Genomic DNA, 25,980 nt, shown 5'->3' on the forward strand with positions numbered 1-25,980 from the left:
TGGAGATTGCATGGCTGTGTGCTTGATTTTATACACCTTCCAGCAATGGGTGTGGCTGAAATAGCCGAATCCCCTCATTTGAATGGGTGTCCATATACTTTTGGTCATGTAGTGTATATAGAGGGATGGATATCCTTGAAAACTGAAGCAGGCATCACCTGCTTAGCTAACACTGGCAGTCATTTTAAACATGTAATCTAACATATACAGTAATCTGACATTTGATTATAGTATTTATTGCATAGAAACCATCCTACTTGTTGTTAGTCTTCAGGGGATTTTTTTTAATTTGATTCCATTCAACTCAACCCTACCCTGACTACCAGTTATTTGTCAACTGTACTGCTCCTTTAAAAGACAGCCGCTGGAGAAATATGACTTGGGTAGAGGAGTAATGCTTATGCAAGCTCCTCAGTCAGTAGCCCATGTGAATGTAACGAAAGGACGTTGGAAAGTGACGAGGCCAGTTTAACCGAAGTCATTCTACTATAGCCTACTCAGATGTGGACATGTTTTAGTGAAAAAAATGTTACACCGTGGATATACAGGATTATTGAATTGAACTTGAATTGAATAATTGGTTGAAGAATATCAATATTTTTCCATTTCATTTTTAAGTTATAGAAAACTTTTTGTATCAAACTTTTTTAATAGTGGGACTATTGTTTTAAACATCCCAAGGCACACAGGAACTGGCCTAGAGAAAGTGACTACCGAATGCGTGCCCTTTTCAGTGTCTGGGAGTCATTTCTGCTTGGCGTAAATTACGGACAACCGCGTCATTTCACTTGCGAATCATATTAGCCTATTGAGGTCGTTTTTTCATCCTGGGGGACCACTCACAGAGACACAGCATCTGTGGGACCATGCTACAAAATGGTATTGGTAAGGAGAAACCTTCGGAACTGCCGAAGGCTGAGCCAGAACCAGACTTCCCATCAGAACCTCCAACCCAGCCAGCCCCCACTGACAGCGCAGTGCGTACGGCACAGGACACGGATTCCACGCACTTCCCCTTGCCCGTGTTCCCCAAATTGGAGATAAAGCGTAACGCGGTGACAGACGATTATAAGATATCTAGTCAGGTCCTTGGGTTTGGGATCAATGGGAAGGTTCTGGAATGCACAAATAAGAAGACGGGGGAGAAGTGCGCACTGAAGGTAATATCACCTACCAATGGAAATAGGCTGTTGCTCACTTGGAGTGTGTCCTGATGCCATTTGGTCGTATTGGGATCTTGCATATTCCCTAGTGAAGATCAAATCAACTAGAAAAACTAACTTAGGAACTTTGATCGGAGTTTCTTATCAGATGTCTTTCTGCTTATACACTTAGAAAAAAAAGATGATATCTATAAAAGGGTTATTCGACTGTCCCCATAGGAGAATCCTTTTAAATAACACTTGTTGGTTCATGGTAGAAGCCTTTTTGGGTTATACATGGCACCCAAAAGGGTTATACCTGGAACTAAAACAGGTTCCCCTATGGGGACAGCTGAAAACCATTGGAACCATGTTTTCTAACAGTATACAAACTCATTCACCATGTGCCAAGTACTAGCATGACATTGTAAATGAGTATTATATTGAGGAAAAGCAAGGAAAAGCCATGGTGGTGTAATAACACAGTAATTAACATGGGCAACTAGTGTGTACTGGTATCCATGTGTGTGTAATGCATATTCTATGTGTGTGTGTGCTGGCTGGCAGGGGCATCACCAGAGGTTCATAACATTCAGGGCTCAACTCATAGTGGATATGCTATGAGTTGGAATTATAGCCCACCAACTTTACAGTGGCACTCACTCATCTTTGTATTTATATTGCGAAAGGCCTTTTAGCTACTGCCTACTGTTCATTGACAGCCACATCGACAGCCACAACTCAACAATCAGCTGAGTTCCGGTAGCCTAGGCCTATGCGCTCCTGATGTGACAAAAAATAATCAACAACGATTTAAAAAAAAGAAGCTACTGATCCTATGTGGCTAAATTATGCTCTCTGGTGTAGTATTTTCAATTATTTAATTAATTTCTTTACAGACAACAGTAGGCTAATTATATAATTTGGAAAATGTATTTACATTTCTCTGCAGCACTTCCAGCACCCCTTCCATGTACTGTGCTCTCCCCAAGGCCATATAATTAACACTTCTTATTATTAATTCAATGGATTGTAGTCAGTAACCCCATATGAGGTTATTGCATAGTTAGGCCTACTGTTACAATAATATTTAAAGTAATATATCATGCAGTAGCCTGTAGAATAATGTCATTAAGTCAATGAACAAGTGTTTCAATCTAATCACGTATTTTCTCATGTTTACCCAATTTAGTTAACATTTCCCAGCCTAATTGTAATCTAATATCCAAACTGAGATTCAGTGAAAACAAAAAGACAATGTACCATGCTTGGCCCTTTCTAGCGCAGGCGTTCGACTAGCGGAACCCCTTGACAACATTCCGCTGAAAAGGCAGCGCGGGAAATTCAAAAATATTTTTTTTAAATATGTAACTTTCACACATTAACAAGTCCAATACAGCAAATGAAAGATAAACATCTTGTTAATCTACCCATCGTGTCCGATTTCAAAAAGGCTTTACAGCGAAAGCACAACATGATTATGTTAGTTCAGAGCCAAGTAAAAAAAAAACACACAGCCATTTTCCAGCCAAAGATAGGAGTCACAAAAAGCTGAAATATAGATACAATTAATCACTAACCTTTGATGATCTTCATCAGATGACACTCATAGGACATCATGTTACACAATACATGTATGTTTTGTTCGATAATGTGCATATTTATATCCAAAAATCTCAGTTTACATTGGTGCGTTACGTGCAGTAATGTTTTGATTCCAAAACAACCAGTGATCTTGCAGATAGCCACAGAAATCCCAGAAATCCTCATAATAAACATCTATAAAAGATACAAGTGTTATTCACAGAATTAAAGATAGACTTCTCCTTAATGCAACCGCTGTGTCAGATTTCAAAAATCTTTACGGAAAAAGCATAATCTGAGTACGGCGCTCAGAGCCCAATCCAGCCAAAGAAATTTCAGCCATGTTGGAGTCAACAGAAGTTAGAAATAACATGATAAATATTCACTTACCTTTGATCTTCATCAGAATGCACTCCCAGGAATACCAGTTCGACAATAAATGACTGATTTGTTCCATAAAAGTCCATAATTTATGTCCAAATAATCCATTTTCATGAGCACTAGGTCCAGACAAAAACTCAAAGTTCCGTTACAGGTCGTAGAAACATATCAAACGATGTATGGAATCAATCTTTAGGATGTTTTTAACATAAATCATCAATAATGTTCCAACCGGAGAATTCCATTGTCTGTAGCAAAGGACTGGAACGAGAGGTAACTCTGTCGGGAGCGCGCGTCACGAGCCTGAGACACTCTGCCAGACCACTGACTCAAACAGGTCTCATGAGCCCCTCCTTTATAGCAGAAGCCTGAAACAAGTTTCTAAAGACGGTTGACATCTAGTGGAAGCCTTAGGAAGTGCAACTTAACCCCATAGACACTGTATTCGGTAGGCCAAGCTTTGAAAAACTACAAACCTCAGATTTCCCACTTCCTGGTTGGATTTTTCTCAGGTTTTGACCTGCCATATGAGTTCTGTTATACTCACAGACATCATTCAAACAGTTTTAGAAACTTCAGAGTTTTTTTTATCCAATACTACTAATAATATGCATATATTAGCATCTGGGACAGAGTAGCAGGCAGTTTACTCTGGGAACGCATTTCATGCAAAAGTGAAAATGCTGCCCCCTATCCCAAACAGGTTTTAAAGAAGCTCGTTGGTGTTACATTTATTATAGGCAAACCAGTGGTGTCGTGATATATTTTGCCTAACGGAGCACAATTTAAAAAATTATTATTACATACTATTTTCTGATTTAAAGTTGGTAGACTACCTACATGTAGGCCGATTTGTATAATATCATTTTAGAATATACGCCTACATACAATGCCTCATCCAAGTTGCACGATTGCATATGCCTACACATAGGCCTAGTGGCTCAAAGAAAATGTTCAATTTTTTTCATCCTAAAACAAAAAATGAGGCCTACCTTATTATAAATTAGGCCATCATTGTCAATCGTGAATGAAAATGATTAACGTTTTACTGGATCAGCATCTGCATGCTAGTCATTTGCATGCCAACAACCTGCATGACAATAATTTGATCCCAATCCCTTTGGGAATATACATTTTGATCTTGTTAAATGATTTAAGTAGCCTAACTAATGTTTAATCAAATGTTAGAGCAGATGGAGTTAAACAGAGCCACCTGTATATTGTTTCAGTCAAAGCATATTTAGCCTATGGCGCGCGCTGTTGAGTTAAAAAAAAAAAAAATCAGCACAATCATCCTAAATTGTTATAAGAAATGACGTGGTGTTTTTGGTCTAACAGTAGCCTAACATCATATATGCTATTATATTCGCTTTGTTATCTAGAGAACGAATGAATCATTAACTGATTGTGTGAGACACAGCACCATACTGAGAAGTGGCGAAGCATCGCTCCGCTGCCCAACAGCAGCACTATACCGCTGATTATAAAGTGTGGATGACTTCAGGAGTTTCAAGTAACCAGCTCTATGAACTAAGCGGCATATTCAGTTGATCATTTTGTTTTACACCATCCCAGCAGCTCTACATATTCAGGGATGACCCAAAATCATTCGGGGCTAAAGCTAAAGCCCTGAAAGCCAGGTCCTGGTGACGTCCCTGCTGGCTGGCTGGCGGTGGCATTGACCTTCAACTAGCCTATCAGTTAAAGGAAAATTCCACCCCAAAAAGTTATTTTGGTATTTGTTTCATTAGTCCATTGTTGAGATAATCTCAAAATGTTTTTCATGGCAGCAATCAAGTTTTCAAGATGTATAACTTCCAAAATACAGAAATACAACCAACATGATACATTTTGTTTAATTACACAGTACCAGTCAAAAGTTTGGACACACCTATTAATCAAGGGTTTTTCGTTATTTTTACTATTTTCTACATTATAGAATAATAGTGAACACATCAATACTATGAAATGACACATATGGAATCAAGTAGCAACCAAAACAATGTTAAACAAATCAAAATATATTTTATAATTTAGATTCTTCAAATAGCCACCCTTTGCCTTGATGACAGCTTTGCACACTTTTGGCATTCTCTCAACCAGCTTCATGAAGTAGTCACCTGAAATGTATTTCAATTAACAGGTGTGTCTTCTTAAAAGTTCATTTATGGAATTTCTTTCCTTCTTAATGCTTTTGAGCCTCAGTTGTGTTGTGAAAAGGGAGAAGGGTGTATACAGAAAATAGCCCTATTTGGTAAAAGACCAAGTCCATAGTATGGCAAGAACAGCTCAAATAAGCAAAGAGAAATGACAGTCCATCATTACTTTAAGACATGAAAGTCAGTCAATATGGAACATTTCTTCAAGTGCAGTCGCAAAAACCATCAAGCGCTATGATGAAACTGGCTCTCATGAGGACTGTCACAGGAAAGGAAGATCCACAGTTACCTCTGCTGCAGAGGATAAGTTCATTAGAGTTACCAGCCTCCGAAATTGCAGCCCAAATAAATGCTTCACAGAGTTCAAGTAACAGACACATCTCAACCACAAGTGTTCAGAGGAGACTGCATGAATCAGGCCTTCATGGCTGAATTGCTGCAAAGAGACGTACTTGGGCAAAGAAACACGAGCAATGGACATTAGACTGGTGGAAATCTGTCCTTTGGTCTAATGAGTCCAAATGTGAGATTTTGGTTCCAACCACTGTGTCTTTGTGAGACACAGAGTAGGTGAACGGATGATCTCTGCATGTGTGGTTCCCACCGTGAAGTATGGAGGAGGAGGTGTGATGGTGTGGGGGTGCTTTGCTGGTGACACTTAGTGGGTTTGCACTTAGTGGGACTATCATTTGTTTTTCAACAGGACATTGACCCAACACACCTCCAGGCTGTGTAAGGGCTATTTGACCAAGAAGGAGAGTCATGGAGTGCTGCATCAGATGACCTGGCCTCCACAATCACCCGACCTCAACCTAATTGAGATGAGTTGGGTTTGGGATGAGTTGGACCGCAGAGTGAAGGAAAAGCCTCCAACTAGTGCTCAGCATATGTGGGAACTCTTTCAAGACTGTTGGAAAAGCATTCCTCATGAAGCTGGTTGAGAGAATGCCAAGAGTGTGCAAAGCTGTCATCAAGGCAAAGGGTGGCTACTTTGAAGAATGTCAGATATAAAATATATTTGGATTTGTTTAACACTTGGTTGATGACTACATGATCTCATATGTGTTATTTCATAGTTCTGATGTCTTCACTATTATTCTACAATGTAGAAAATAGTAAAAATAAAGAAAAACCCTTGAATGAGTAGCTGTCCAAACTTTTGACTGGTACTGTATATCTTGAAAACTTGATTGCTGACATAGAAAACATTTTAGGACTATATCAACAATGGACGTAGGAAACAAATACCAAAAGACAGTTTTTTGGTGGAGTTTTCCTTTATTAAGGTGCTGACTCTGCTCCTGGTGTTGGGTTCCTGGAAGACAGGCAGGGGGAATCATGGGATGGGCTGAGGCTCAGAACAAATGTGTTACTCTAGTTTTGATTTACACGTGTGCAGGGGTTGGAACCAAAATTATTTTCCAATCGTTTAATTCTGAACAGAACCATTATTTTTTTTGTCGTTCCACTGTTCCGACCAGCAAAATAAAGTTCTGAACCGGTTCGAACAAAAAAAAGTAATGGTTTATATCATTCCTTTCTGTTCCTTTTTAAACCTTTGAAATATATATTATTTTTACATTTAGCTCGACATTAAATTACTTCACCAATGGATAGAGCAGCTTGCTATGGTGCGGGCAAGCTATGCACATGCATTGGGCAGACAAGTGGGCATCTTGTTGTTACGACATGCATTATCTGAATTAGGCCCACATAATTATACCTACGGAGGAGCAGCTTCTATGAAAGAACTTTGAATGTCTTTGAACTTCAGAGAGTTGGTTTAACTAACATTGGACCAGAGATAGCCCTTGATCATGAATCTCCGTTCCATTACATTACACATAATGCCGCCTAGAGTTTAAGAGCTAGACCAGCTAGCTAGCTAACAAGCTTGTGTGTGCAGAGTGGCATCAGAATTAAAATAAAAACATGTCTTACCTTTTTGTAGTTAATAACGTAATAACCATAGTATCCTTAATTAGCGTTTAAAAAGTGAATCCATTGTTCTCTAATGAAAAATCTCTCTCCCTAATTTCTGAATCACGCTTGTAACGTCTGTAGCTACAGCAGACTATGCATGCTTCGGCGGGAGGGGGAGAGGCAGGCAGTCTACACACACACTGGGAAAGATGATCAGCTGGCAGGCAGGCAGACACTGGAATACGTTTTTGAGTGAGTGAGGGCTTTGCATACGGTAGGTGCTTTGTTTAGGTTTTTGTGGGACTGGAAAAAAATGCACAGAACGTTAAATAACGTTATTAACCAGTTACCATGCTTTTAAAATAATGGTTCTGTTCCGGAACAGTATAGATCACTTTTGTTCTCGGTTCTGGTTCTGGTTCTGTTCCTTGAAAAATTTAATCATTTTTGGTTCTGTTCTCTGAACTGGTTCCAACCCCTGCACTTGTGTGCTTTGCATGTTACTATTCTGGTTGAGCGGCAACAACCTTGTGTGTGATCTGACCATATAGTATTTAGCACATTGGCATGATGCAAGACACTGTTAACTTATGCTTTAGCTCAGTAGGTTTTCTTATCACACACCACACACACACACACGACACACAACTCACGTTGTTCTGGCCAATGGAAAGCTGTCACCTGTCAGAACAGGGCTACAGAGGTAGCGATTTACTGCCTACAGCAGGGGTACTCAAATACTATTTGAAAAGGTCTGGTTAGGGACATTTCCTCGGTGGCAAAGGTCCAGATGTATAATGTTATTTATCGGCGTAGTGACAAACCCCCACCTGCGCAACCCTTTTAAACCCAAACTGTTCACATCCATCTTGTTGGCAGAGGAAAAAAATGCAGTTTTTAAGCTAATTTCCTGCAATTCTACACTTTTGCCATGGAAGGAAGGGAAAATGTAGCACTATTGTAAATTCTACACATTTTCTATGTTTATGTGTGTTCATATGATACCAGGAGTTGAATTCCGACTGAATTCGTAATAAATAAATATATATATTTTGTTTTTATAGTCTGGACCCGTGGTCCGTATTGACCCTGTTCTGGGTCCGGATCCTTCTTTTTACATATGGCTGTCCTACAGTAATCCAGCCGGATCAGAATCTCCTAACCAGGAGCATATAGTCAAACACAAAGGACAAGAGGGGGGCGTGGGTCAGGATAAAAGGATTGGATACAGTACAGAATCAGAGAAAAGAGAGATAGGAGAAGGGAAGAGAGCAGGTCATTTTACAGGGGATGGCAGAAAAAAGAGTAATATGTGTTTGGAATTGTCCTGAATTCAAATCTATCTTGTCATTCACATTCAATTATTAGAGGTTATTTAAACTTAGTTTTTCAATTTAAATTACTATAAAAAATTATTGCAACCAATAGAATGTTATATATATATATATATATATAAAGAATCATTAAATCATTTGTTTCGGTATTGTCCATTTGTAGCTTGTTTTTGGTCACAGGTTCAGGAATGGCTGAAGAATTGCACCATTTGCCTGGAGCTAACTCTGCAGATAGCACTGCTGGGTGATTTTGAAAATCATAGTCAATCGATCAATAATATAATAATACTCTTAGCAAAAATGTTTATCTTTAATTTACAATCTGTAGAAACTATTAGAATAGAAAGGTTGGATGGTCTTCAGAGATAGATGAGAGGGGTTGTGTGTAGCTGAAGGATGAGACTAAAAACAAACAAAAGATAACTATTGTAAAATATACCATGTCCCTAAAATGTATATAGTATGTATAAGCTGGAAGTAGAAGTCTAAGTGTTGTTGTCCATTAGTTTACTCCAATTAGGGGAGGGGTGGTAGGGTTAGGGGAAAATAATAAAGAAAAATCAATTTAAAAAAGATATAAATTATATATATTTACAAAAAAATATATAGGGGATTGGAAATGATGCAGACAATTACATTGATGGAAGCCACAATCTATCTGCACTATTAAAGCTGATCTACCCTCCAAATAAATGTTTTTACAATAATAATTATTATTAGAGGTTATTTTCAGTGTTTGGGACAACATACAGCAGAGTGCAATCAGTCAGGAAAACATCATTTGGCAAACGGATGCTGTGGATAATTAGGGTACAAGTACTGACGGATGCTGTGGATAAGTAATGAGCATTTTAAATTGGAGGACTGAAAGTTGGCCTGCTGACTGACATTGTCTGGTATAGTTGCCTATTACAGGTAAGAAGCTGTGTTAAGCATTTTAATTGCAATCACAACTGGGTGTCTCACCAGGTGCCTGCTCATAACTCCCACTGTCAGAGAGGACCCAGAGCAGGTCACAGCAAAGATCATCTATTATATTGACAAGATGGTCGACTGACCGCTCTACTAATGGAAATACATGTATGCAAAGGCGAAAGACAGGCTGGAGGAGGCGAGATCAGGTGGGAATGTTCTAGCTAGCCATTGATCTTTTGTAGAAAACATATCAATATACTCGTAGAAAATGTAAGCATTATGGAACTTCTGTTTGCTCAAATAAGCCTCACCTATCAAAAGAGCAATTCACTTTTATCTTTACCAAATTCGACACTCTCTCATTGCCCCCATACAAAAACTCCTCACTTGGTCTGCTTAACCTTATAATCGTTAAGCAGACCAAGTCTGCTTAATCTGTGAGGACATATTTTGGGCGGAGTCGACCCTCTCGCTTCGCCTCATCCTCTCTGGTCACAGTGACCAGGAACTACCCATGGAGCCACAGGGCAAAGCTATCCTATAAGGGCTCTCACTCAGATCCAATTTAAGAGCTTGGAGAATGTGACCAATGGAAAGCATTTCAATATTGACTGCAGGGAATGGACACCACCCACTGTATGCCAAATAAAATACAAAGTGTGAAATGTGGATTGGAAAATATTCTGTCAGGGGTGGGGTGGTGTTTCAGAGTTTGCTTTTGTGTTTTTGTGATCGTACAGAAGCCAGCCTCTGTTTGTATAAGCCTGGGTGAGCCTTGTGCATAAAGTATAAAATTGGCACATTTACGACTCGATTTTTCCTTTGTTTTTAACTACAAGACAAACAGCCATAGACAGAACAATTGGGATGAACAGCTGTCCAGCTCAGTCACTTTTTAATTAAGTCCACTCCTAAACGCTAAGTGTGATGGATGGGTATAGTTTTAATCCACTCTACTAGACCTGAAGAGAAGCCATCCTTTTAATCTGATTCAATTACAGCGATTAGGTTTCTCTCGTCTTAGACTTGCCTGGCTGCAAGCTCTAAGAGTCTGTGTCTAGCCTAAAAAGACCCAGTGTTCTTCCATGAAGGAAATCCTGAGATTCCATTCACTGTATGTTCCATTAGAACCTTTATTTGGCTGGGGAATGTTTCATTCTGGAACTCTAATTCACTCTCTTCATAGTCAAGCTCTTCTTCTTTCAAATAGTTTTTTGATTAATCTAATTTCATGGATTTGCATCTATGTGGTTTTAGCTCACTGTCCAGCTTCCTCAGCTTCTGTTTATGTTTGTGGTTGTTGTTATTATATTATAAACCACTGGCATGGCTTATACAACTTTTTGGCATGGTTGGCAGGATTGTGGTCCATCTGTGCTTCCGTTGAGGCCCACTTAAAATACTATGGTTTCGTTTCACATGAAAGTGATTTGAGAGACTGTAGTGGCAGGTAGCCTAGAGGCAGGTAGCCTAGTGGTTAAGAGCATTGGGCCAGTAACCGAAAAGTTGCTGGTTCGAATCCCCGTGCCGACTAGGTGAAAAATCTGTCAATGTGTGTCTGGCTAAAAATGTAGTGTGTAGCAGAGTTAACCTGAACTCTGATCCCCAGAAAAGTTGGTTATGAGAATTAAAACAGTTAATCAGTCAGAGGGATGGTGTGATGATAAGCATTATAGTAAAAACATGTTCTGTTCAGGTTAATATATATTTCAGGATTATACCTGGTTACATACCACAAATTGGTATTACTACTATATTAGTACAATGTCTGCCTGTGTAGCCTATATGTAAATACTATATATTTAGCTACATTTAGTTTCAAGTGGAATCTTATTATCTATTGAGCATCAGATAAGGTTCCTAATCTAATATCAGTAGTATCTCTTAACGTTCTCTCCAGTTTCATCTGTTCTTCCATAACTACTTACTACAGCATTATATATCCTGCACTCTCACACCTATCTCTCAGCTCTATTTACTCAATTTTATGACCTCCGCTTTATTGGCTGGAAACAATTATAAAGGGAAAGGTAGGGTAAACAAGCTCTGTTACTGAGACACACACATCAATATCCAGACTGCCCTCAACCTTGAACAGTCTCTAAACTTCCTCATTTGCAGCAGTGTGTAAAGCTATTGATGCTGCATGTGCCAGTGTGCGTGAGAAGGTCTATGGAGCTATATGAAGGAAAATATTAGATTTTCTCTGTGGCTACCAGGACACAATGCTATGTTAGGAGGGGCTGAGAAGGATCTGATTGGTTTCGAGGAAGATGGGGGGGGCTGTTGATTTTCTCACCTATGTGGTTGCTAGATGGATTGGCTGCATTCAAAGGATCAGAGTGTCTGCTAAATGTCCAATTCTTTTTGTCTGTAGCAGAGTTAACCTACTAACCTGAACTCTGGAAAGTTGGTTATGAGAATGTGTGTCCGTGCGTGCGTGTGTGTGTGTATGTGTGTGTATGTGTATGTGTATGTGTATGTGTATGTGTATGTGTATGTGTATGTGTGTGTGTGTGTGTGTGTGTGTGTGTGTGTGTGTGTGTGTGTGTGTGTGTGTGTGTGTGTGTGTGTGTGTGTGTGTGACCATGCGTGTGTGTGTTTCTGCGTCTATGTGTTTGCCCACATTGAATTTCTCAGAATTTCTCCCCTATGTGGAAGCTAGATGGATTGCAACAGTACTAGACTGCATTCAAAGCAAGTCTCCCGCCTCCACCACATCCCATTTCCCTGTAACATGGTGTAGACTCACGCTTGAGCCTTTTACTTTCGGGCAGTGGTGTAAAGTACTTAAGTAAAAATATTTTTAAGTACTATTTAAGTTGTTTTTTGGGGGGTATCAATACTTTACTTCACTACTTATATTTTTGACAACTTCTACTTTTACTTCACTACATTCCTAAAGAAAATAATGTACTTTTGACTCATTTTCCCTGACACCCAAAAGTACTAGTGAAAAGCTAGTTAGATGTAACAATAATTTCCTACACTATTCAGTGCAGAAATTGAGCAAACAGTATAGAATTCTAGCAAGCAGGAAATGACAGAGAGATTTCTACATTGGCCGCTTGCCCCGGTTTCCACCAGATAACACAGCCACAAAGTCAAAACAGCTATACCATTTTGACAACAGAAGCCGACCCAGCGGTAGAAATCAAGAGGTGAATATCACGGCAAATCAACACATCATTCCACTATTACTGCAGATATATTATGGACATTTTCTAAAATTACAGAAATGTCTTTTTTTTTTTTCTCAAAAAATCCCATGTGTAGCACCTTAGTTCCTCCAGGAACAAAGGGGATTTTAGGGCTTGTACTAAAGTTTTCCAACGTTTCCAGTTTTGCTTACATTACATTTACATTTGAATCATTTAGCAGACGCTCTTATCCACTGGACAGGAAATGAAGCGCACGGGGCCCTAAGCTATCTGTATCTTCATATGAGAACCCATAAAACACAATAAAGTAGCCAAGACTCTTTCTCACATGCTCTCCAGATACTGGACAGAAATGAAGACCACTCTTTTATAGTGACCCTGGGTACTGTGGGTTGTGAGATGAAGTTTAAACACACATCAGTTAAAGAGGCCAACGGAAGTCCTTCGCTTCGCTTCCACTTTCAACACACATCCATCAAAGGGGAAGTCCTTCCTCTTTAGAGAAAGACTATCACTATAGGCATAGATATAAAAATAAACTCACACACTAATTCATGCCAAAGAAAACACAACTAAGCACATGTGTACGATAAACACACACATAAAAACACACTCATTCACAATATAAATACCCAAAGATGAAGATCCCTCATTATTTTGTGTGAAGTTGATATGAAACCTAGTTCCTATAGTAACATTGTAAATCTTAAAAAAGGGTTTATGATTGTTCTGGTTGAAGTTTCACCTGTGTCTTTTATTAGCTGCTCTTTACAACATGTGCCTTGGCCACAAGCTATTCAGTTTGGATGGATGATGCAACGAGGATATGATGAGAGCAAGTCTCTTAGGGCCAATCCAAACTTTTGCATACTTTCCCTGTGTTCAAGAAACTATCTCATTCATTGTTAAGTGAGGGAGTCAGGTTCTCCAGTTATGACTTCTATTATCGAATGAGACCATAAAAGTCTGTTTATTGCCAGTCATTCTAAAACCACAACTTTCTAGATGAAACTCCTTCTCCAAGTGCAAGTGTATGTACAGTAACTTCCACATTTCTCACCATCCACGTTGTCATATAATTGAAGCTGTAAAAAAGTGAGGTAAAGCATGTGTAAGGTTGTGGCAAAAGGATGAGTGGTGGCCAGACTGTCTGTGTTGTGTTCTGTTCTCAGCTGCAGCTCTGTGACTGGGCTGGCATGGTATCCAGCAGGAGCCCACTCTGTAACTGTCAGCACCCAAAAATACCCTCTGATGGAATGGAAGACGGGTGCTATGTCAAGGCCTGCCAGCTATCTGTGTGTGTGTTCGTGTGTGTGTGTGAAATGACTTAACAGGCCCACTGTGGTAGGGAACTGAAAGAGGGAAAAGATAACATTGAAGTCCTGTTACGGACAGGTCAGGCAGATCAGGGGAGTTGTTAAGTGTCATCATGATTAATACGTTGACATTTAAATGGATCAGGTTTGGCTGCGTGGCCAACCAGCCTCTTTTGTCATGATTGATCAATTCCCTTCAGGACAGAACGAGTGCCTGGTTGGAATGCCAATTGTTTCACTTAAATGAAGTAATTCAATCTCACTCTCTGCCCTTCCCGTACTCCACTCCTTCCCCACACTTCACTCCAACACAGGTCCTCTATGACAGTCCCAAGGCGAGGCAGGAGGTTGAGCTTCACTGGCGGGTGTCGGGGGGGCCTTACATCGTTGGTATTCTCAGTCTGTACGAGAACATGCATCATGGGAAGAAGTGCCTGCTCATCATCATGGAATGGTAGGATCTTGTCCTGTCAGCTCTTTGACTACATTACCCAGAATCCTCTGCTATGTGGGAATACAAGTCCCATTTCTCTGTCTTCAGCAACTAGCCGTAAACTATTGACATAGTGCCAATCCCTCATAGCTTCTCTCTGATACCATTAGGCTTGATGGAAAGGTCAGTCACTTGGCCTTGGTATGTCTATGTAGGCCAAGTATGTGGGCAGGCCTGGGCCACGGCTGGGGCTCCACCTGTGCCTCACAGATCACCACAGGTTCTCCTCCGTACTCAGAGATGACACAGACGCTCTTGATATACTGTAGTATTCTCTCGTAGTCTAGACCACCCAAGTTTTAAGGAAATAAAGAACACATGGTTGGAGCAGTGAGAATGCATTAACTCAAGTGTGTATGTGGAATTTTAGATACTGACATTGATTTCCAATGAGCTGCATTTCTAAAGAAATGGGAGTATAGTGTACTGGCAAGTCATAGACAGTGAGTGTGATGATTCAGAGCAGGGGGTGTATGTGACGTGTTTTGCTCGCTGTAAAGTAATCTGTCTTTGTGGTCAGCTCTTTCCTGTCTCAGAGAGGTTGAGAGGAGGGCAGCTAAGCTCAGCTAAGCTCAGCTAGTTTAATGAAGGAGAATATTCTATAACTGAGTTTGACTCGGATCACTCTCTCTTACTCACTTCCTCCTCTATCTCTCACGTGTATACACACACGCACACTCAATAGAGCATACAAACAATTATTTTCACATAACAGAAAGTGATTCACCGTGTTTTTCGAAAGACAAAGATCATTGAGGAGGATAGAGGAGTCCCAGTCTGTATGGATGTTTATGTGTATAATGACAAAATGGAAAGACAGAGGGGCAGATGAAGTGCTTGTGCATAGCAGACTGTTCTGTCCCCAGTCTAACGTTATCCCACGAAACATCAACTTCATCTAAATGGTTCCTGTTTTCACTATTATTTTAGGGCTTTTTATTCAAGTAGCAGAGTTTATCTTTTTGAAACATGTCTCGTGTGAGAGTTATAGGCAGTGTTATGTTTCGAATGATAACTCCATGACAGCATCTCAATATTAACTCAATGTATGTGTTTCTCTTGTTCCAGTATGCAAGGGGGAGAACTGTTCAGCCGGATCCAGGCCAGAGGAGACCAAGCTTTCACTGAGAGAGGTGAAGGGGCATAGAGTGGAGGTGGCCAAGGAAAAAGGATTGAGTCTGTTTCTGGGAATGGACATACTATACTGTATATGTGTAATGTTACAGACAGTGTTGTCCTGAGACTGTGTAACTCTGCTCTCATCTAGAGGGCTCAGAGATCATGCGGGATATTGGCACAGCCATCGAGTTTCTCCACAACATGAACATCGCACACAGAGACATCAAGGTGAGCAATGTGACACTGACACACAGATGAAGATAACAGCAGCAGATAATGACAGAGTTGCCATACATTTAGTAATACTATGTGCACAGTTAATGACAGATACATTTCACTTCCCCTCCCTCAGCCTGAGAACCTGCTGTACACTCATCAGAAGAGCAACGGTACTCTCAAACTGACAGACTTTGGCTTCGCTAAGGAGACCACTCTACACAACCTCCTGCAGACCCCCTGCTACACCCCTTACTATGTGGGTAAGTTCCCAGCTAACATATTTGATTCCTTGGAAGTTGTGGGAACGTACATATTTGGTTTTCCATTGGTTCTGGGAATGAAGCCATACGTTTTTAAAAAACGTTTTAGGTGAACGGAAGTGAACATTTCGCCTGTTCTGGGAACGTTCCTTTTTAGGTTGCAAGGAAATTCTGAGAACGTCTGTATGATGCAAAATGCATCATACAGGCCAGATTACTGTATTTTGAAAGTTACATATCTTGAAAACTTGATTGCTGACATACAAAACATTTTGGGACAATATCAACAATGCACTAATGAAACAAATAACAAAAAATAGTTTTGGGGTAGAGTTTTCCTTTAATGTTCTTTGTAATATTTGAGAACATTCCCAATGTCAAACCAATTGGAGAACATTCCTAGAACATTACCAACACTTAAATTACATTTAACCATGATTGAACTTTTAGGAAACGTTCTGTTAAATTAATGAAATACCAAGAAAATAATGTTATTTTGTCAAGTTCAATTTGTAAGTCGCTCTGGATAAGAGCGTCTGCTAAATGACTTAAATGTAAATGTAAATGTAAGTTCCTTAAATGTGCGTAGAATGTTCCAAAGCCAAGCAACTGTCCTGCACCATTCCCAGAATGTTGTGGGAAGGTTGTATGCAAAGTGAACATAGGACAACCACACTCTCACCAAGCTCTAAGAAACATATGGTTCTCAGAACGTCATGTGCGAGCTGGGTGACAATACTAAACTACTGTAGGAATATGTGTAACAATCAGATTTACAGAGCCTTCGGAAAGTATTCAGACCCCTTGACTTTTTCAACATTTTGTTACATTACAGCCTTGTTCTAAAATTGATTAAATAAAAAATGTTACTCAGCAATCTACACACAATACCCCATAATGACAAAGCGAAAACAGGTTTTTAGAAATACCTTATCTACATAAGTATTCAGACTGTTTGCTATAAGACTCGAAATTGAGCTCAGGTGCATCCTGTTTCCATTAATCATACTTGAGATGTTTCTACAACTTGGAGTCCACCTGTGGTAAATTCTATTGATTGGAAATGATTTGGAAAGGCACACACTTGTCTATATAAGGTCCCATGGTTGACAGTCCATGTCAGAGCAAAAACCAAGCCATGAGGTCAAAGGAATTGTCCGTAGAGCTCCGAGACAGGATTGTGTCGAAGCACCGATCTGGGGAAGAGTACAAAAACATTTCCCAGCATTGAAGGTCCCCAAGACCACAGTGGCCTCCAACATTCTTAAATGGAAGAAATTTGGAACCACCAAGACTCTTCCTAGAGCTGGTCGCCCGGCCAAATTGAGCAATCGGGGGAGACGGACCTTGGTCAGCGAGGTAAACAAGAACACGATGGTCACTCTGACAGAGCTCCAGAGTTACTCTGTGGAACCTTCCTGGATGGACAACCATCTCTGCAGCACTCCACAATTTTTTTTGAATAAGGCTGTAAATTTCACATTTGAGGTAAGACCTAGATGCAGACAACGTTGAATTAACAACAGTATATTAATACAACTGGGGCAGGCAAAAGACAGGTCAAGGGCAGGCAGGAGTCAGTAATCCAGATAGGTGGGGCAAAGGTACAGGATGGCAGGCAGGCTCAGGGTCAGGGCAGGCAGAAAAAGTCAAAACCGGGAAAACTAGAAAACAGGAACAATCAAGAGACAGGAACAGACAGAAAAACGCTGGTAGGCTTGACGAAACAAAACAAACTGTGTATAAGTGGTATAGTATAAAACGAATAGTATAAATACACAGGGGATAATGAGGAAGATGGTCGACACCTGGAAGGGGGTGGAGACAATCACAAAGACAGGTGAAACAGATCAGGGTGTGACAGTAACGTAACAAAATGTGGGAAAAGTCAAGGGGTCTGAATACTTTCCGAATGCACTGTATGTCACTATATTCTGCGTATAATATTGGACAAGTAATTGTATTTTCCATCTGTCTGTTTTCCTGTTTATAAGCTCCTGAGGTTTTGGGCCCGGAGAAATATGACAAGTCATGTGACATGTGGTCTCTGGGCGTCATCATGTATATCCTGTGAGTAGTGTGTGTGTGAGTAGTGTGTGAGTAGTGTGTGTGTGTGTGTGTGTGTGTGTGTGTGTGTGTGTGTGTGTGTGTGTGTGTGTGTGTGTATACAGTGCATGCATACTATATAATCGTTTGATAGTCAGTGCAACCTAATAACTATCAACCTCTATGCATTTGTCTCCTGTTTAGGCTGTGTGGTTTCCCACCGTTCTACTCTAACACGGGCCAGGCCATCTCTCCAGGGATGAAACGGAGGATCAGGATGGGCCAGTACGAGTTCCCCAAACCTGAGTGGGCTGAGGTGTCAGAGGAAGGTGAGACTGGGTCGGGTCACCCTTCCACTAGACAAAGGTTCCCCAATTGGTGGCCTGCGGGTGTTTTTATTTGGCCCCCCAAGTTTTCTAATCAAAAAAATTATGCATTTTCCTTGTTGGACATAAAATATGGTAAAAATACCAGAAAATCAGCTGCAAGTTATTTTAATTTTGGAAATCTGTTCCCATGTATTCCCGGACATAATAGAGAGATGTGGTTGTATACAAATGTAAGCAAGGTGTTTTAGTCAAATATGTTATCTGTTTGCAAATTGACCGCAAGAAGCCCAATCTGCAAATTATTTGTAATTATGTTCCGGCCCCCCTACCATCCGCTCAAGAAAAAAATTGGTCTGCGGGGGAATCTAGTTGATGATCCCTGCACTAGACTATTAGACCTGGCTTTTGTGTATTTGTTAGTATAGCTCTGCATTCCCTCCGATGTTGTCACTCCCAGAAATCCCTTTCATTCAGACAAACCTTTGCAAACTTCTAAATAGTTTGTTTTATAGCACAACACTCATCCACAAGCACACCCAAACATAGACAATTCACACTGGTAGGGCTTCCTGCTCATGTGGACCAACTGGCGCCTTATTCCAAAACAAAGCCTTGGCTGGGGCCTGGTGTGTGTCTGTGTGTGTTTTGACCTCGATCCTCTTATTGATTTCTCTCAGCCAAACAGTTGATCCATCAGCTGCTGAAGACAGACCCCAACGACAGAATGACCATCACACAGTTTATGAACCACCCCTGGATCAATGTGAGTGTGTGTGTGTGTGTGTGTGTGTGTGTGTGTGTGTGTGTGTGTGTGTGTGTGTGTGTGTGTGTGTGTGTGTGTGTGTGTGTGTGTGTGTGTGTGTGTGTGTGTGTGTGTGTGTGTGTGTGTGTGTGTGCATATATACAGTGCATGCATACTATATAATCGTGTCTGTGTTTTGTCATTGCAGCGGTCCATGGTTGTTCCCTCCACACCGCTCCACACCACACGGGTCCTGACTGAGGACAGAGAGATGTGGGACGACGTGAAGGTCAGAATCAGACTAACACTGACACCCTCTGGTCATCCAGGAACTTCCCAGGATCAGCAGAATCATAGAATGCATTGACTTTACATCCAGACAATATTTTAAATACAGTTGAAACAATGAAAATTACACGTTTTCCCATTTAGATATCTTAAAATGTGAGCGGAATTTCAGTGCTTTTGTGGTGTGAAAATATTTAAATGGAATTGCTCCCAGACCAGATGACCCTGGAGTGGTTGACCTTCCACAAGGGGGAGGCAAACATCACAGTCTGGTCTGAAGCTATTTTTAGAAACAGAGGGCTTATTGCCTCCTCTCATATTTATTATGCTGTAGGCTATATTCAGAGCAGAGCTTTATCTTCTGTCTATCTACCTTATTCCATCTATCATTAAATAAACCTGCCCTCACTTTGATTCTTCTTCTCTCTCTTCTTTATTTCCCACCCTCTTTTCTCCCTAACCCTTTCCTCTCTGTGTGCTGTAGGAGGAGATGACCAGTGCTCTGGCCACCATGCGTGTGGACTACGACCAGGTGAAGATCAAAGACCTGGACACCTCCAGCAACCCACTGCTCAACAAGAGACGCAAGAAGGCCGCTGCCGGGGGAAAATTGGGAGGCAGCGTCTGCAACAGCCAGTGAAAGACTGGAGGTGGGAGGGAAGCCACAGCCAGAACAGGAAGGGAAGTCCAGAGGACACACCTGGAACAGCTGGGAGGAAAAAAGGCTGTGGGAGGTCTGGGCAGAAGAGATTTATCAGGGGGAGTGTGTTCATACTTAAATCAGCAGAGGGAGAAGAGGGGAGGCATAAAGGAGGGAGGGGGTACTGTTAGGAAACAGCAGGGAAATGTGATTTGGAGATTCTCAGCAAGCAGTCGAATTGAAGGACACATGAAGTGATGACAATGTATGAAACCCTTATCAGCCAAGATCAGCAGGCCTTCATACTGTAGGCCTTCCATCAGTTTTTAATTTGATTGTGTGTTAGTGTGTGTGTGTTATTTTGAAAGGTCATTCAGAATCTGCTCTTTATAAGTTCATGTATGTTTGTTGTGTGTGTGCCTGTGTGTTTACGTGTGTTGTAACCAATGTTCCCTCTAAAAAATTTCAGCACTGAGCAAATTTCAGGTCTGCTGAACACAAACTTGAACATTGTGAAAATTCTGTGCAACTTCCAGCGCACTTTTACTGTGAACACTGAGGCTGTACCCGCTTTAAGTTAGTTTTAACAGTGGCCAAGTCATCTACTGTGGCTATTTGATCATAATGTAGGCCTACCAGAGTGGCCAACCATCAAAAACAATGGAGAAAATGCATCCCATAACATGTTAACATGGAAATAGCTGTTCTATCATTCAGCCTGCAGTAGCAGCCAATGTGTGGTGTTCAATGTACGCCAACATTCCATGAGACTTTTGAAAAAAACATGCAGGGCTTGACATTAACCTGTTTATCCACTTGTTCTTCAGACAAGGAGGTGACTGAAAATGTTGTGTTTGATGCAAGAAACCACTTTACAAAATAAAATGCATTATTATTCCCATACCATTATTACAGAGAATCAGACAAATTATACTACCCTCTGCCTATTGGCTACTTAGCTTATTCAAGCCTGTCTCAAAATACAACACTGCTCCTTTAAGACAACAAAAGCTCTTTACCTGACTCGCTTTTCAAAGATGTCTCGAAATGTACACGATTTGTGCTCTTGTAGGAAGCAATCACTCCCCTATGGCTTACTACAAAGTATCTATAACTGGGCTAATAATCGAGCTAACTTGCAAAGGATATTAATAAAATGTGCACGTGTCTACATGCAGCTCTCACTTTGATCTCAAAACATGGGCATCTGCTCAGAACCACTCATGCTGTAAACACAGTCCAGTTCAAAGTAAATGGCACAGATCCATATATGGCAATGTTCTATTTGCATATAGGCCTACTGCAGCTCTGATTGGTTAAGCCTCACCGGTCTGTGTAGAGCAAGGGCTGAGTGGTACATGTCAATGCAATAGAATCCTACTCCGATGCATTCTGCCTACAAGAAAATCTCTTGCATAGTTAACTTCTAGCGACTCAGAAACCCGGATCCGGGAGCACCCCCCCCCCCCCCCCCCCCCCCCCACTGATTAGCATCGCTAGCATAGCGTCACAATTAAATAGTAGCATCTAAATATCATTAAATCACAAGTCCAAGACACCAAATGAAAGATACAGATCTTGTGAATAAAGCCACCATTTCAGATTTTTAAAATGTTTTACAGGGAAGACAAAATATGTAAATCTATTAGCTAACCACGTTAGCAAAAGACACCACTTTTCTAACTCCATCAGTTTCTTACTCCATCAGGTGCTATCACAAATTCGACCAAATAAAGATATAAATAGCCACTAACCAAGAAAAAACTTCATCAGATGCCAGTCTGATAACATATTTATTGTATAGCATAGGTTTTGTTAGAAAAATGTGCATATTTCAGGTATAAATCATAGTTTGCCATTGCAGCCACCATCACAAATCTCACCAAAGCGACTAGAATTACTACAGAGAGCAACGTGTATTACCAATTTACTCATCATAAAACATTTCTTAAAAATACACAGCGCATAGCAATGGAAAGACACAGATCTTGTGAATTCAGACAACATTTCAGATTTTCTAAGTGTTTTACAGCGAAAACACAATAAATCGTTATATTAGCATACCACATATGCAAACGTTACCCGAGCATTGATTCAAGCCAAAGAGAGCGATATCGTTATCATCGCCAAAATATATTAATTTTTTCACTAACCTTCTCAGAATTCTTCCGATGACACTCCTGTAACATCATATTACAACATACATATAGAGTTTGTTCGAAAATGTGCATATTTAGCCACAAAAAAACGTGGTTATACAATGAGAATAGTAGCCAACCTGGGCCGAAAACGTCGGCCGCCATCTTTGACAGTGATCTAGTGTAATGCATAACTAATCATAAACTTTACTAAAAAATATAGGGTGGACAGCAATCGAAAGACAAATTAGTTCTTAATGCAATCGCTGAATTACATTTCTAAAATTATCCTTACTGTGCAATACAGGGTTCGCCAAGCGAAGCTACACAAAAAAAAATGGCGATTTATGCGTTTAACATTTTTCAACAGAACAACGATTTATCATCATAAATAGTTCTTACTATGAGCTGATCTTTCATCAGAATCTTGGGCAATGTATCCTTTCTCGGGTCTAATCGTCTTTTGGTCGAAAGATGTCCTCTTGTCCCGTCGAAATGGCCACTAACGTTCGACCGGTACTGGAAACGTGCCCAGCGCTTCAAAGTGCACCACAAAGAAATGCCTCAAAATCGCACTAAACGGATATAAATTGCTATAAAACGGTTTAAATTAACTACCTTATGATGTTTTTAACACCTATAACGAGTAAAAACATGACCTGCGATATATAAGTGGCTAAACCAAAGCTTGGAAGGAGGCCAGTCCCGACGTCCATCGTGCGTCAGGCGCAGGAAGAAAAGAAAGCTACTTCCGCCTTGTGCTCTTTTATACAGGCCCTGATTGCGCAATCGACTCCATTCAAATTGTCACCTCTTACTGACATCTAGAGGAAGGCGTGGGCAGTGTTTGTATCCTCATAGCATTTACAGGGACATTAAAACTGACCTGGGACCAGAGGCCAAGATTTCTGAAATCTCACTCCCTGTCAGGAAAAGTGCTGTAGAATGAGTTCTGTTCCACTCAGAGACATAATTCAAACGGCTATAGAAACTAGAGAGTGTTTTCTATCCAATAATAACAATAATATGCATATTGTACGAGCAAGAATTGAGTACTAGGCAGTTTAATTTGGCAACGTCAAAAAAAAAAAAATGCTAACAGCACCCCCTATTGACAAAAAGTTAATTTTGTTTTGATATGTTGCATTGAAAGTGGCTAATATTGCGTTGATTCGATCAAATTTGCCACAGTAAAGGCAAAACATTGACAGTGTTAACAGGGAAAACTCTAGAACAGTGGTCACCAACCTGTTCTGAGTTAAGATCACTTTGAGTCAAAATGCAAGCAGAGATCTATCGCTTAGTCTTTTTTTTTTTACATAAAAAACATAAGCCTATGCAACATTAACCAATTAAAAACAGTACTGTAGCAATGAGGTTTGTTCAGTAAGCTATAGGCCCAATACATTTATCGCATATAGGCTTTTCTTGAATTGCCCTGCCAATGTTTTGCATTGTTGTTTAGGAATTTGAGGTAGGATACTGTATATGATCACACCGGTAATAGATCAGTTGTTGTATTACTTATGCGGCACAGCTGAGTGAGAATACATTTAAATAATTAGCTTTTTATTTTACTGGGTCGATGGTGCCTGAATCTATGGTCAGTCTCAGCGGAGGGAGAGAGCAGCAGACTGAGGGTCCGCCTCTCAACATCCCTCCGCTCTCCCTTTCCTCCACTGACACTGACCAAAAAGGGAAACCGTCTTCCAGCTGATGGTGAAACTCGAGTCGCACCGCATTATTTCTGCCTCATGTACAAATTCATGTTGTTCCTCCTATGAACAGAGAAAGTGAAATATTCCTCTATATTAAAAAAGACTCAAGCCTCTAATAATAACAAAGCAAGAGTCCCCTCTCCTACCGTAGCTACCACCACCCACTACTTATCTATTCTTAACACCACCTGGCGCGCTAACCAAAATACAGGGGGTGGTCCGCCCAGGTCTTACCTAGTGTGCATAGACAGAGTACATATTACGGGTATATGTATGCCCGCAGACCTCTTGCCTAAGCGCTCCCAAGGTGCCTTCCCCTTCCCCCCTGGGAACAAAAACAGAATAATTACTAATGTAAAGTGAACCATTTCAATCATCAAAAACACAGTCCTTTTGACATACACATATGTCTGCAGGACCGGCTCCAAAATACTTCACAACAATTTTACACACCAAAAACAAAACACAGGACAAACCAATAAGCTTTCTCTCCTAACAAAGGAACACTGGCTTTTAAAGCTGCAGCAGGAGTCGGTAATTGCAGACCGCTGTATCCCCTGATGAGAGGCCGGGATCAGAGCTCCAATCTGCTGGGGCCGACCAATCAGCTGCTTGGGGGAATCCAGGAAGCCATGCACACATACATATGCACAAACAAACCCAAAACAACACAAACAAACCCAAAACACAGAAACGTAACATCAAGCCTATCGATACACTTTCCTACTCAATCATTACTGCTGCAGTGCTTGTTGTAGCGCTCAGTGGAAATAGGAAGAACGCACATTTTATGGCTTATAAAAGTGTTGAATACAAAGAGTAAGAACTTAAACATGAACTCACTCATAAAAACAGCATACCTTTTCTGTATTCGTCTCTCTCTCATGGTTTTAAACGTTTTGAAATCTCACAGTATCAACTTTGCTGTAGCTTTCTTTTATGCCTGCTACGTTACTGCAGACACGGTAATCTGAGCCATCTGATTGGCCAGTGGTAGGCCTATAGTGCACTTGATTTGCTCTCCGGCCCAGCGGGAAGGCGGAGTTTGTACCTTCAGACAAATGAAATAGTTCAAAATGGCAACAGTTCGCCTACCCGCCACACAGGGTAGCTGAATCGGGTGCATTGGGCGCCAACAGCCCGAGATGAATAAAACAAATAGGAACACAAGGCTTTATCGTTGGGTTTTTTACAGAAGTGTTTGGCGACCGACTTGGAATGCGATTGCGATCGACCGGTTGGTGACTACTGCTCTAGAAAGTTGAGTGAAGTTCAATCTCGTGCTTCTCGCTGTGGGCTGATATTCCTTCTGTGTGGCAGTCCTTGGGGAACTGCGCAGGAGTCTCGGGCCTACTGCGTGCCTGCGCATATCACAGATCATACACCTTCTCAACATTTTGGTGCATGGTGGAAATGATGATGAGGAAACTAGACAGACCAACCATGGACTGTCTGAAACCAGCACACTCTGGTGGTGAATTTCTACCTGAGACTTACCTCAGGAAGAAACTTACCTCATGCTCAAACTTTTTTACTTCCAAGGCCCGGCTCCAGTGTCTCACTGGACCATGGCTTCAGCGGACCTGCTCTGACTTGGGGCCAAGGTCAGGCCATTGGTACTTTTCAGCCTGCATTTACATAAATGGGTTAACTCCTTCTATGGTTAACACCTGCTTACTAAGCAACTGTCTTGATAACGCAGACTTTGATTCTGCTTGCTCCAAGTCTTTAGTGTCACACTCCTGATGGCAACACAGTTCCCTAAAAATAACTCTAGAGCTTAAATGACCATAAATACTGGCAACACACTGGTGTGGGGTAAGTCTCAGGTGGAAATGCCCCATAAGTTATCTGTGCTGTTTTATTACAACGTCTTAGTCCTTTATTCAGGGATTAAAACAACCTTTGAAAGACTTTGTCCTGTTAATTACTTAGGACTAAAATAGATGAATTCTAATGTACACAAAATCAGAGTCATGGCAGTCTCATTAACACAGAATTGGCTCAAAGGCATCAAACTCAACACAGGCAACTCCAATTGTCTGACAAGTTTCCTCAAATAAGTCTTCTTCC

At 40.8% G+C, this 25,980-nt stretch overlaps 1 protein-coding gene across 1 annotated transcript; it reads left to right on the forward strand.

Annotated features, from left to right (window-relative positions):
- Window positions 1–432: 432 nt before the first annotated feature.
- Window positions 433–20,544, forward strand: LOC120065083 (MAP kinase-activated protein kinase 2-like). Its single transcript, XM_039015793.1, has 10 exons — window positions 433–1,160; window positions 14,230–14,369; window positions 15,477–15,541; window positions 15,676–15,755; window positions 15,880–16,006; window positions 18,001–18,076; window positions 18,257–18,381; window positions 19,059–19,144; window positions 19,332–19,412; window positions 19,896–20,544. Exons 1-10 carry the CDS (start codon window positions 867–869, stop codon window positions 20,049–20,051), a joined length of 1,230 nt encoding a protein of 409 aa, XP_038871721.1. The 5' UTR covers window positions 433–866; the 3' UTR covers window positions 20,052–20,544.
- The last annotated feature ends 5,436 nt before the right edge of the window (window positions 20,545–25,980 follow it).

Source organism: Salvelinus namaycush, chromosome 20, assembly GCF_016432855.1.
Source record: "Salvelinus namaycush isolate Seneca chromosome 20, SaNama_1.0, whole genome shotgun sequence".
Taxonomy (NCBI): domain Eukaryota; kingdom Metazoa; phylum Chordata; class Actinopteri; order Salmoniformes; family Salmonidae; genus Salvelinus; species Salvelinus namaycush.

What these genes read in the sequence shown, in the direction of transcription:
- LOC120065083 (XM_039015793.1), top strand. Translation starts at nt 867, where the DNA reads ATGCTACAAAATGGTATTGGTAAGGAGAAACCTTCGGAACTGCCGAAG. An exon ending in CTACACCCCTTACTATGTGG is followed by an intron (nt 16,007 to 18,000) that starts GTAAGTTCCCAG and finishes CCTGTTTATAAG; the next exon opens with CTCCTGAGGTTTTGGGCCCG. An exon ending in GGCGTCATCATGTATATCCT is followed by an intron (nt 18,077 to 18,256) that starts GTGAGTAGTGTG and finishes TCTCCTGTTTAG; the next exon opens with GCTGTGTGGTTTCCCACCGT.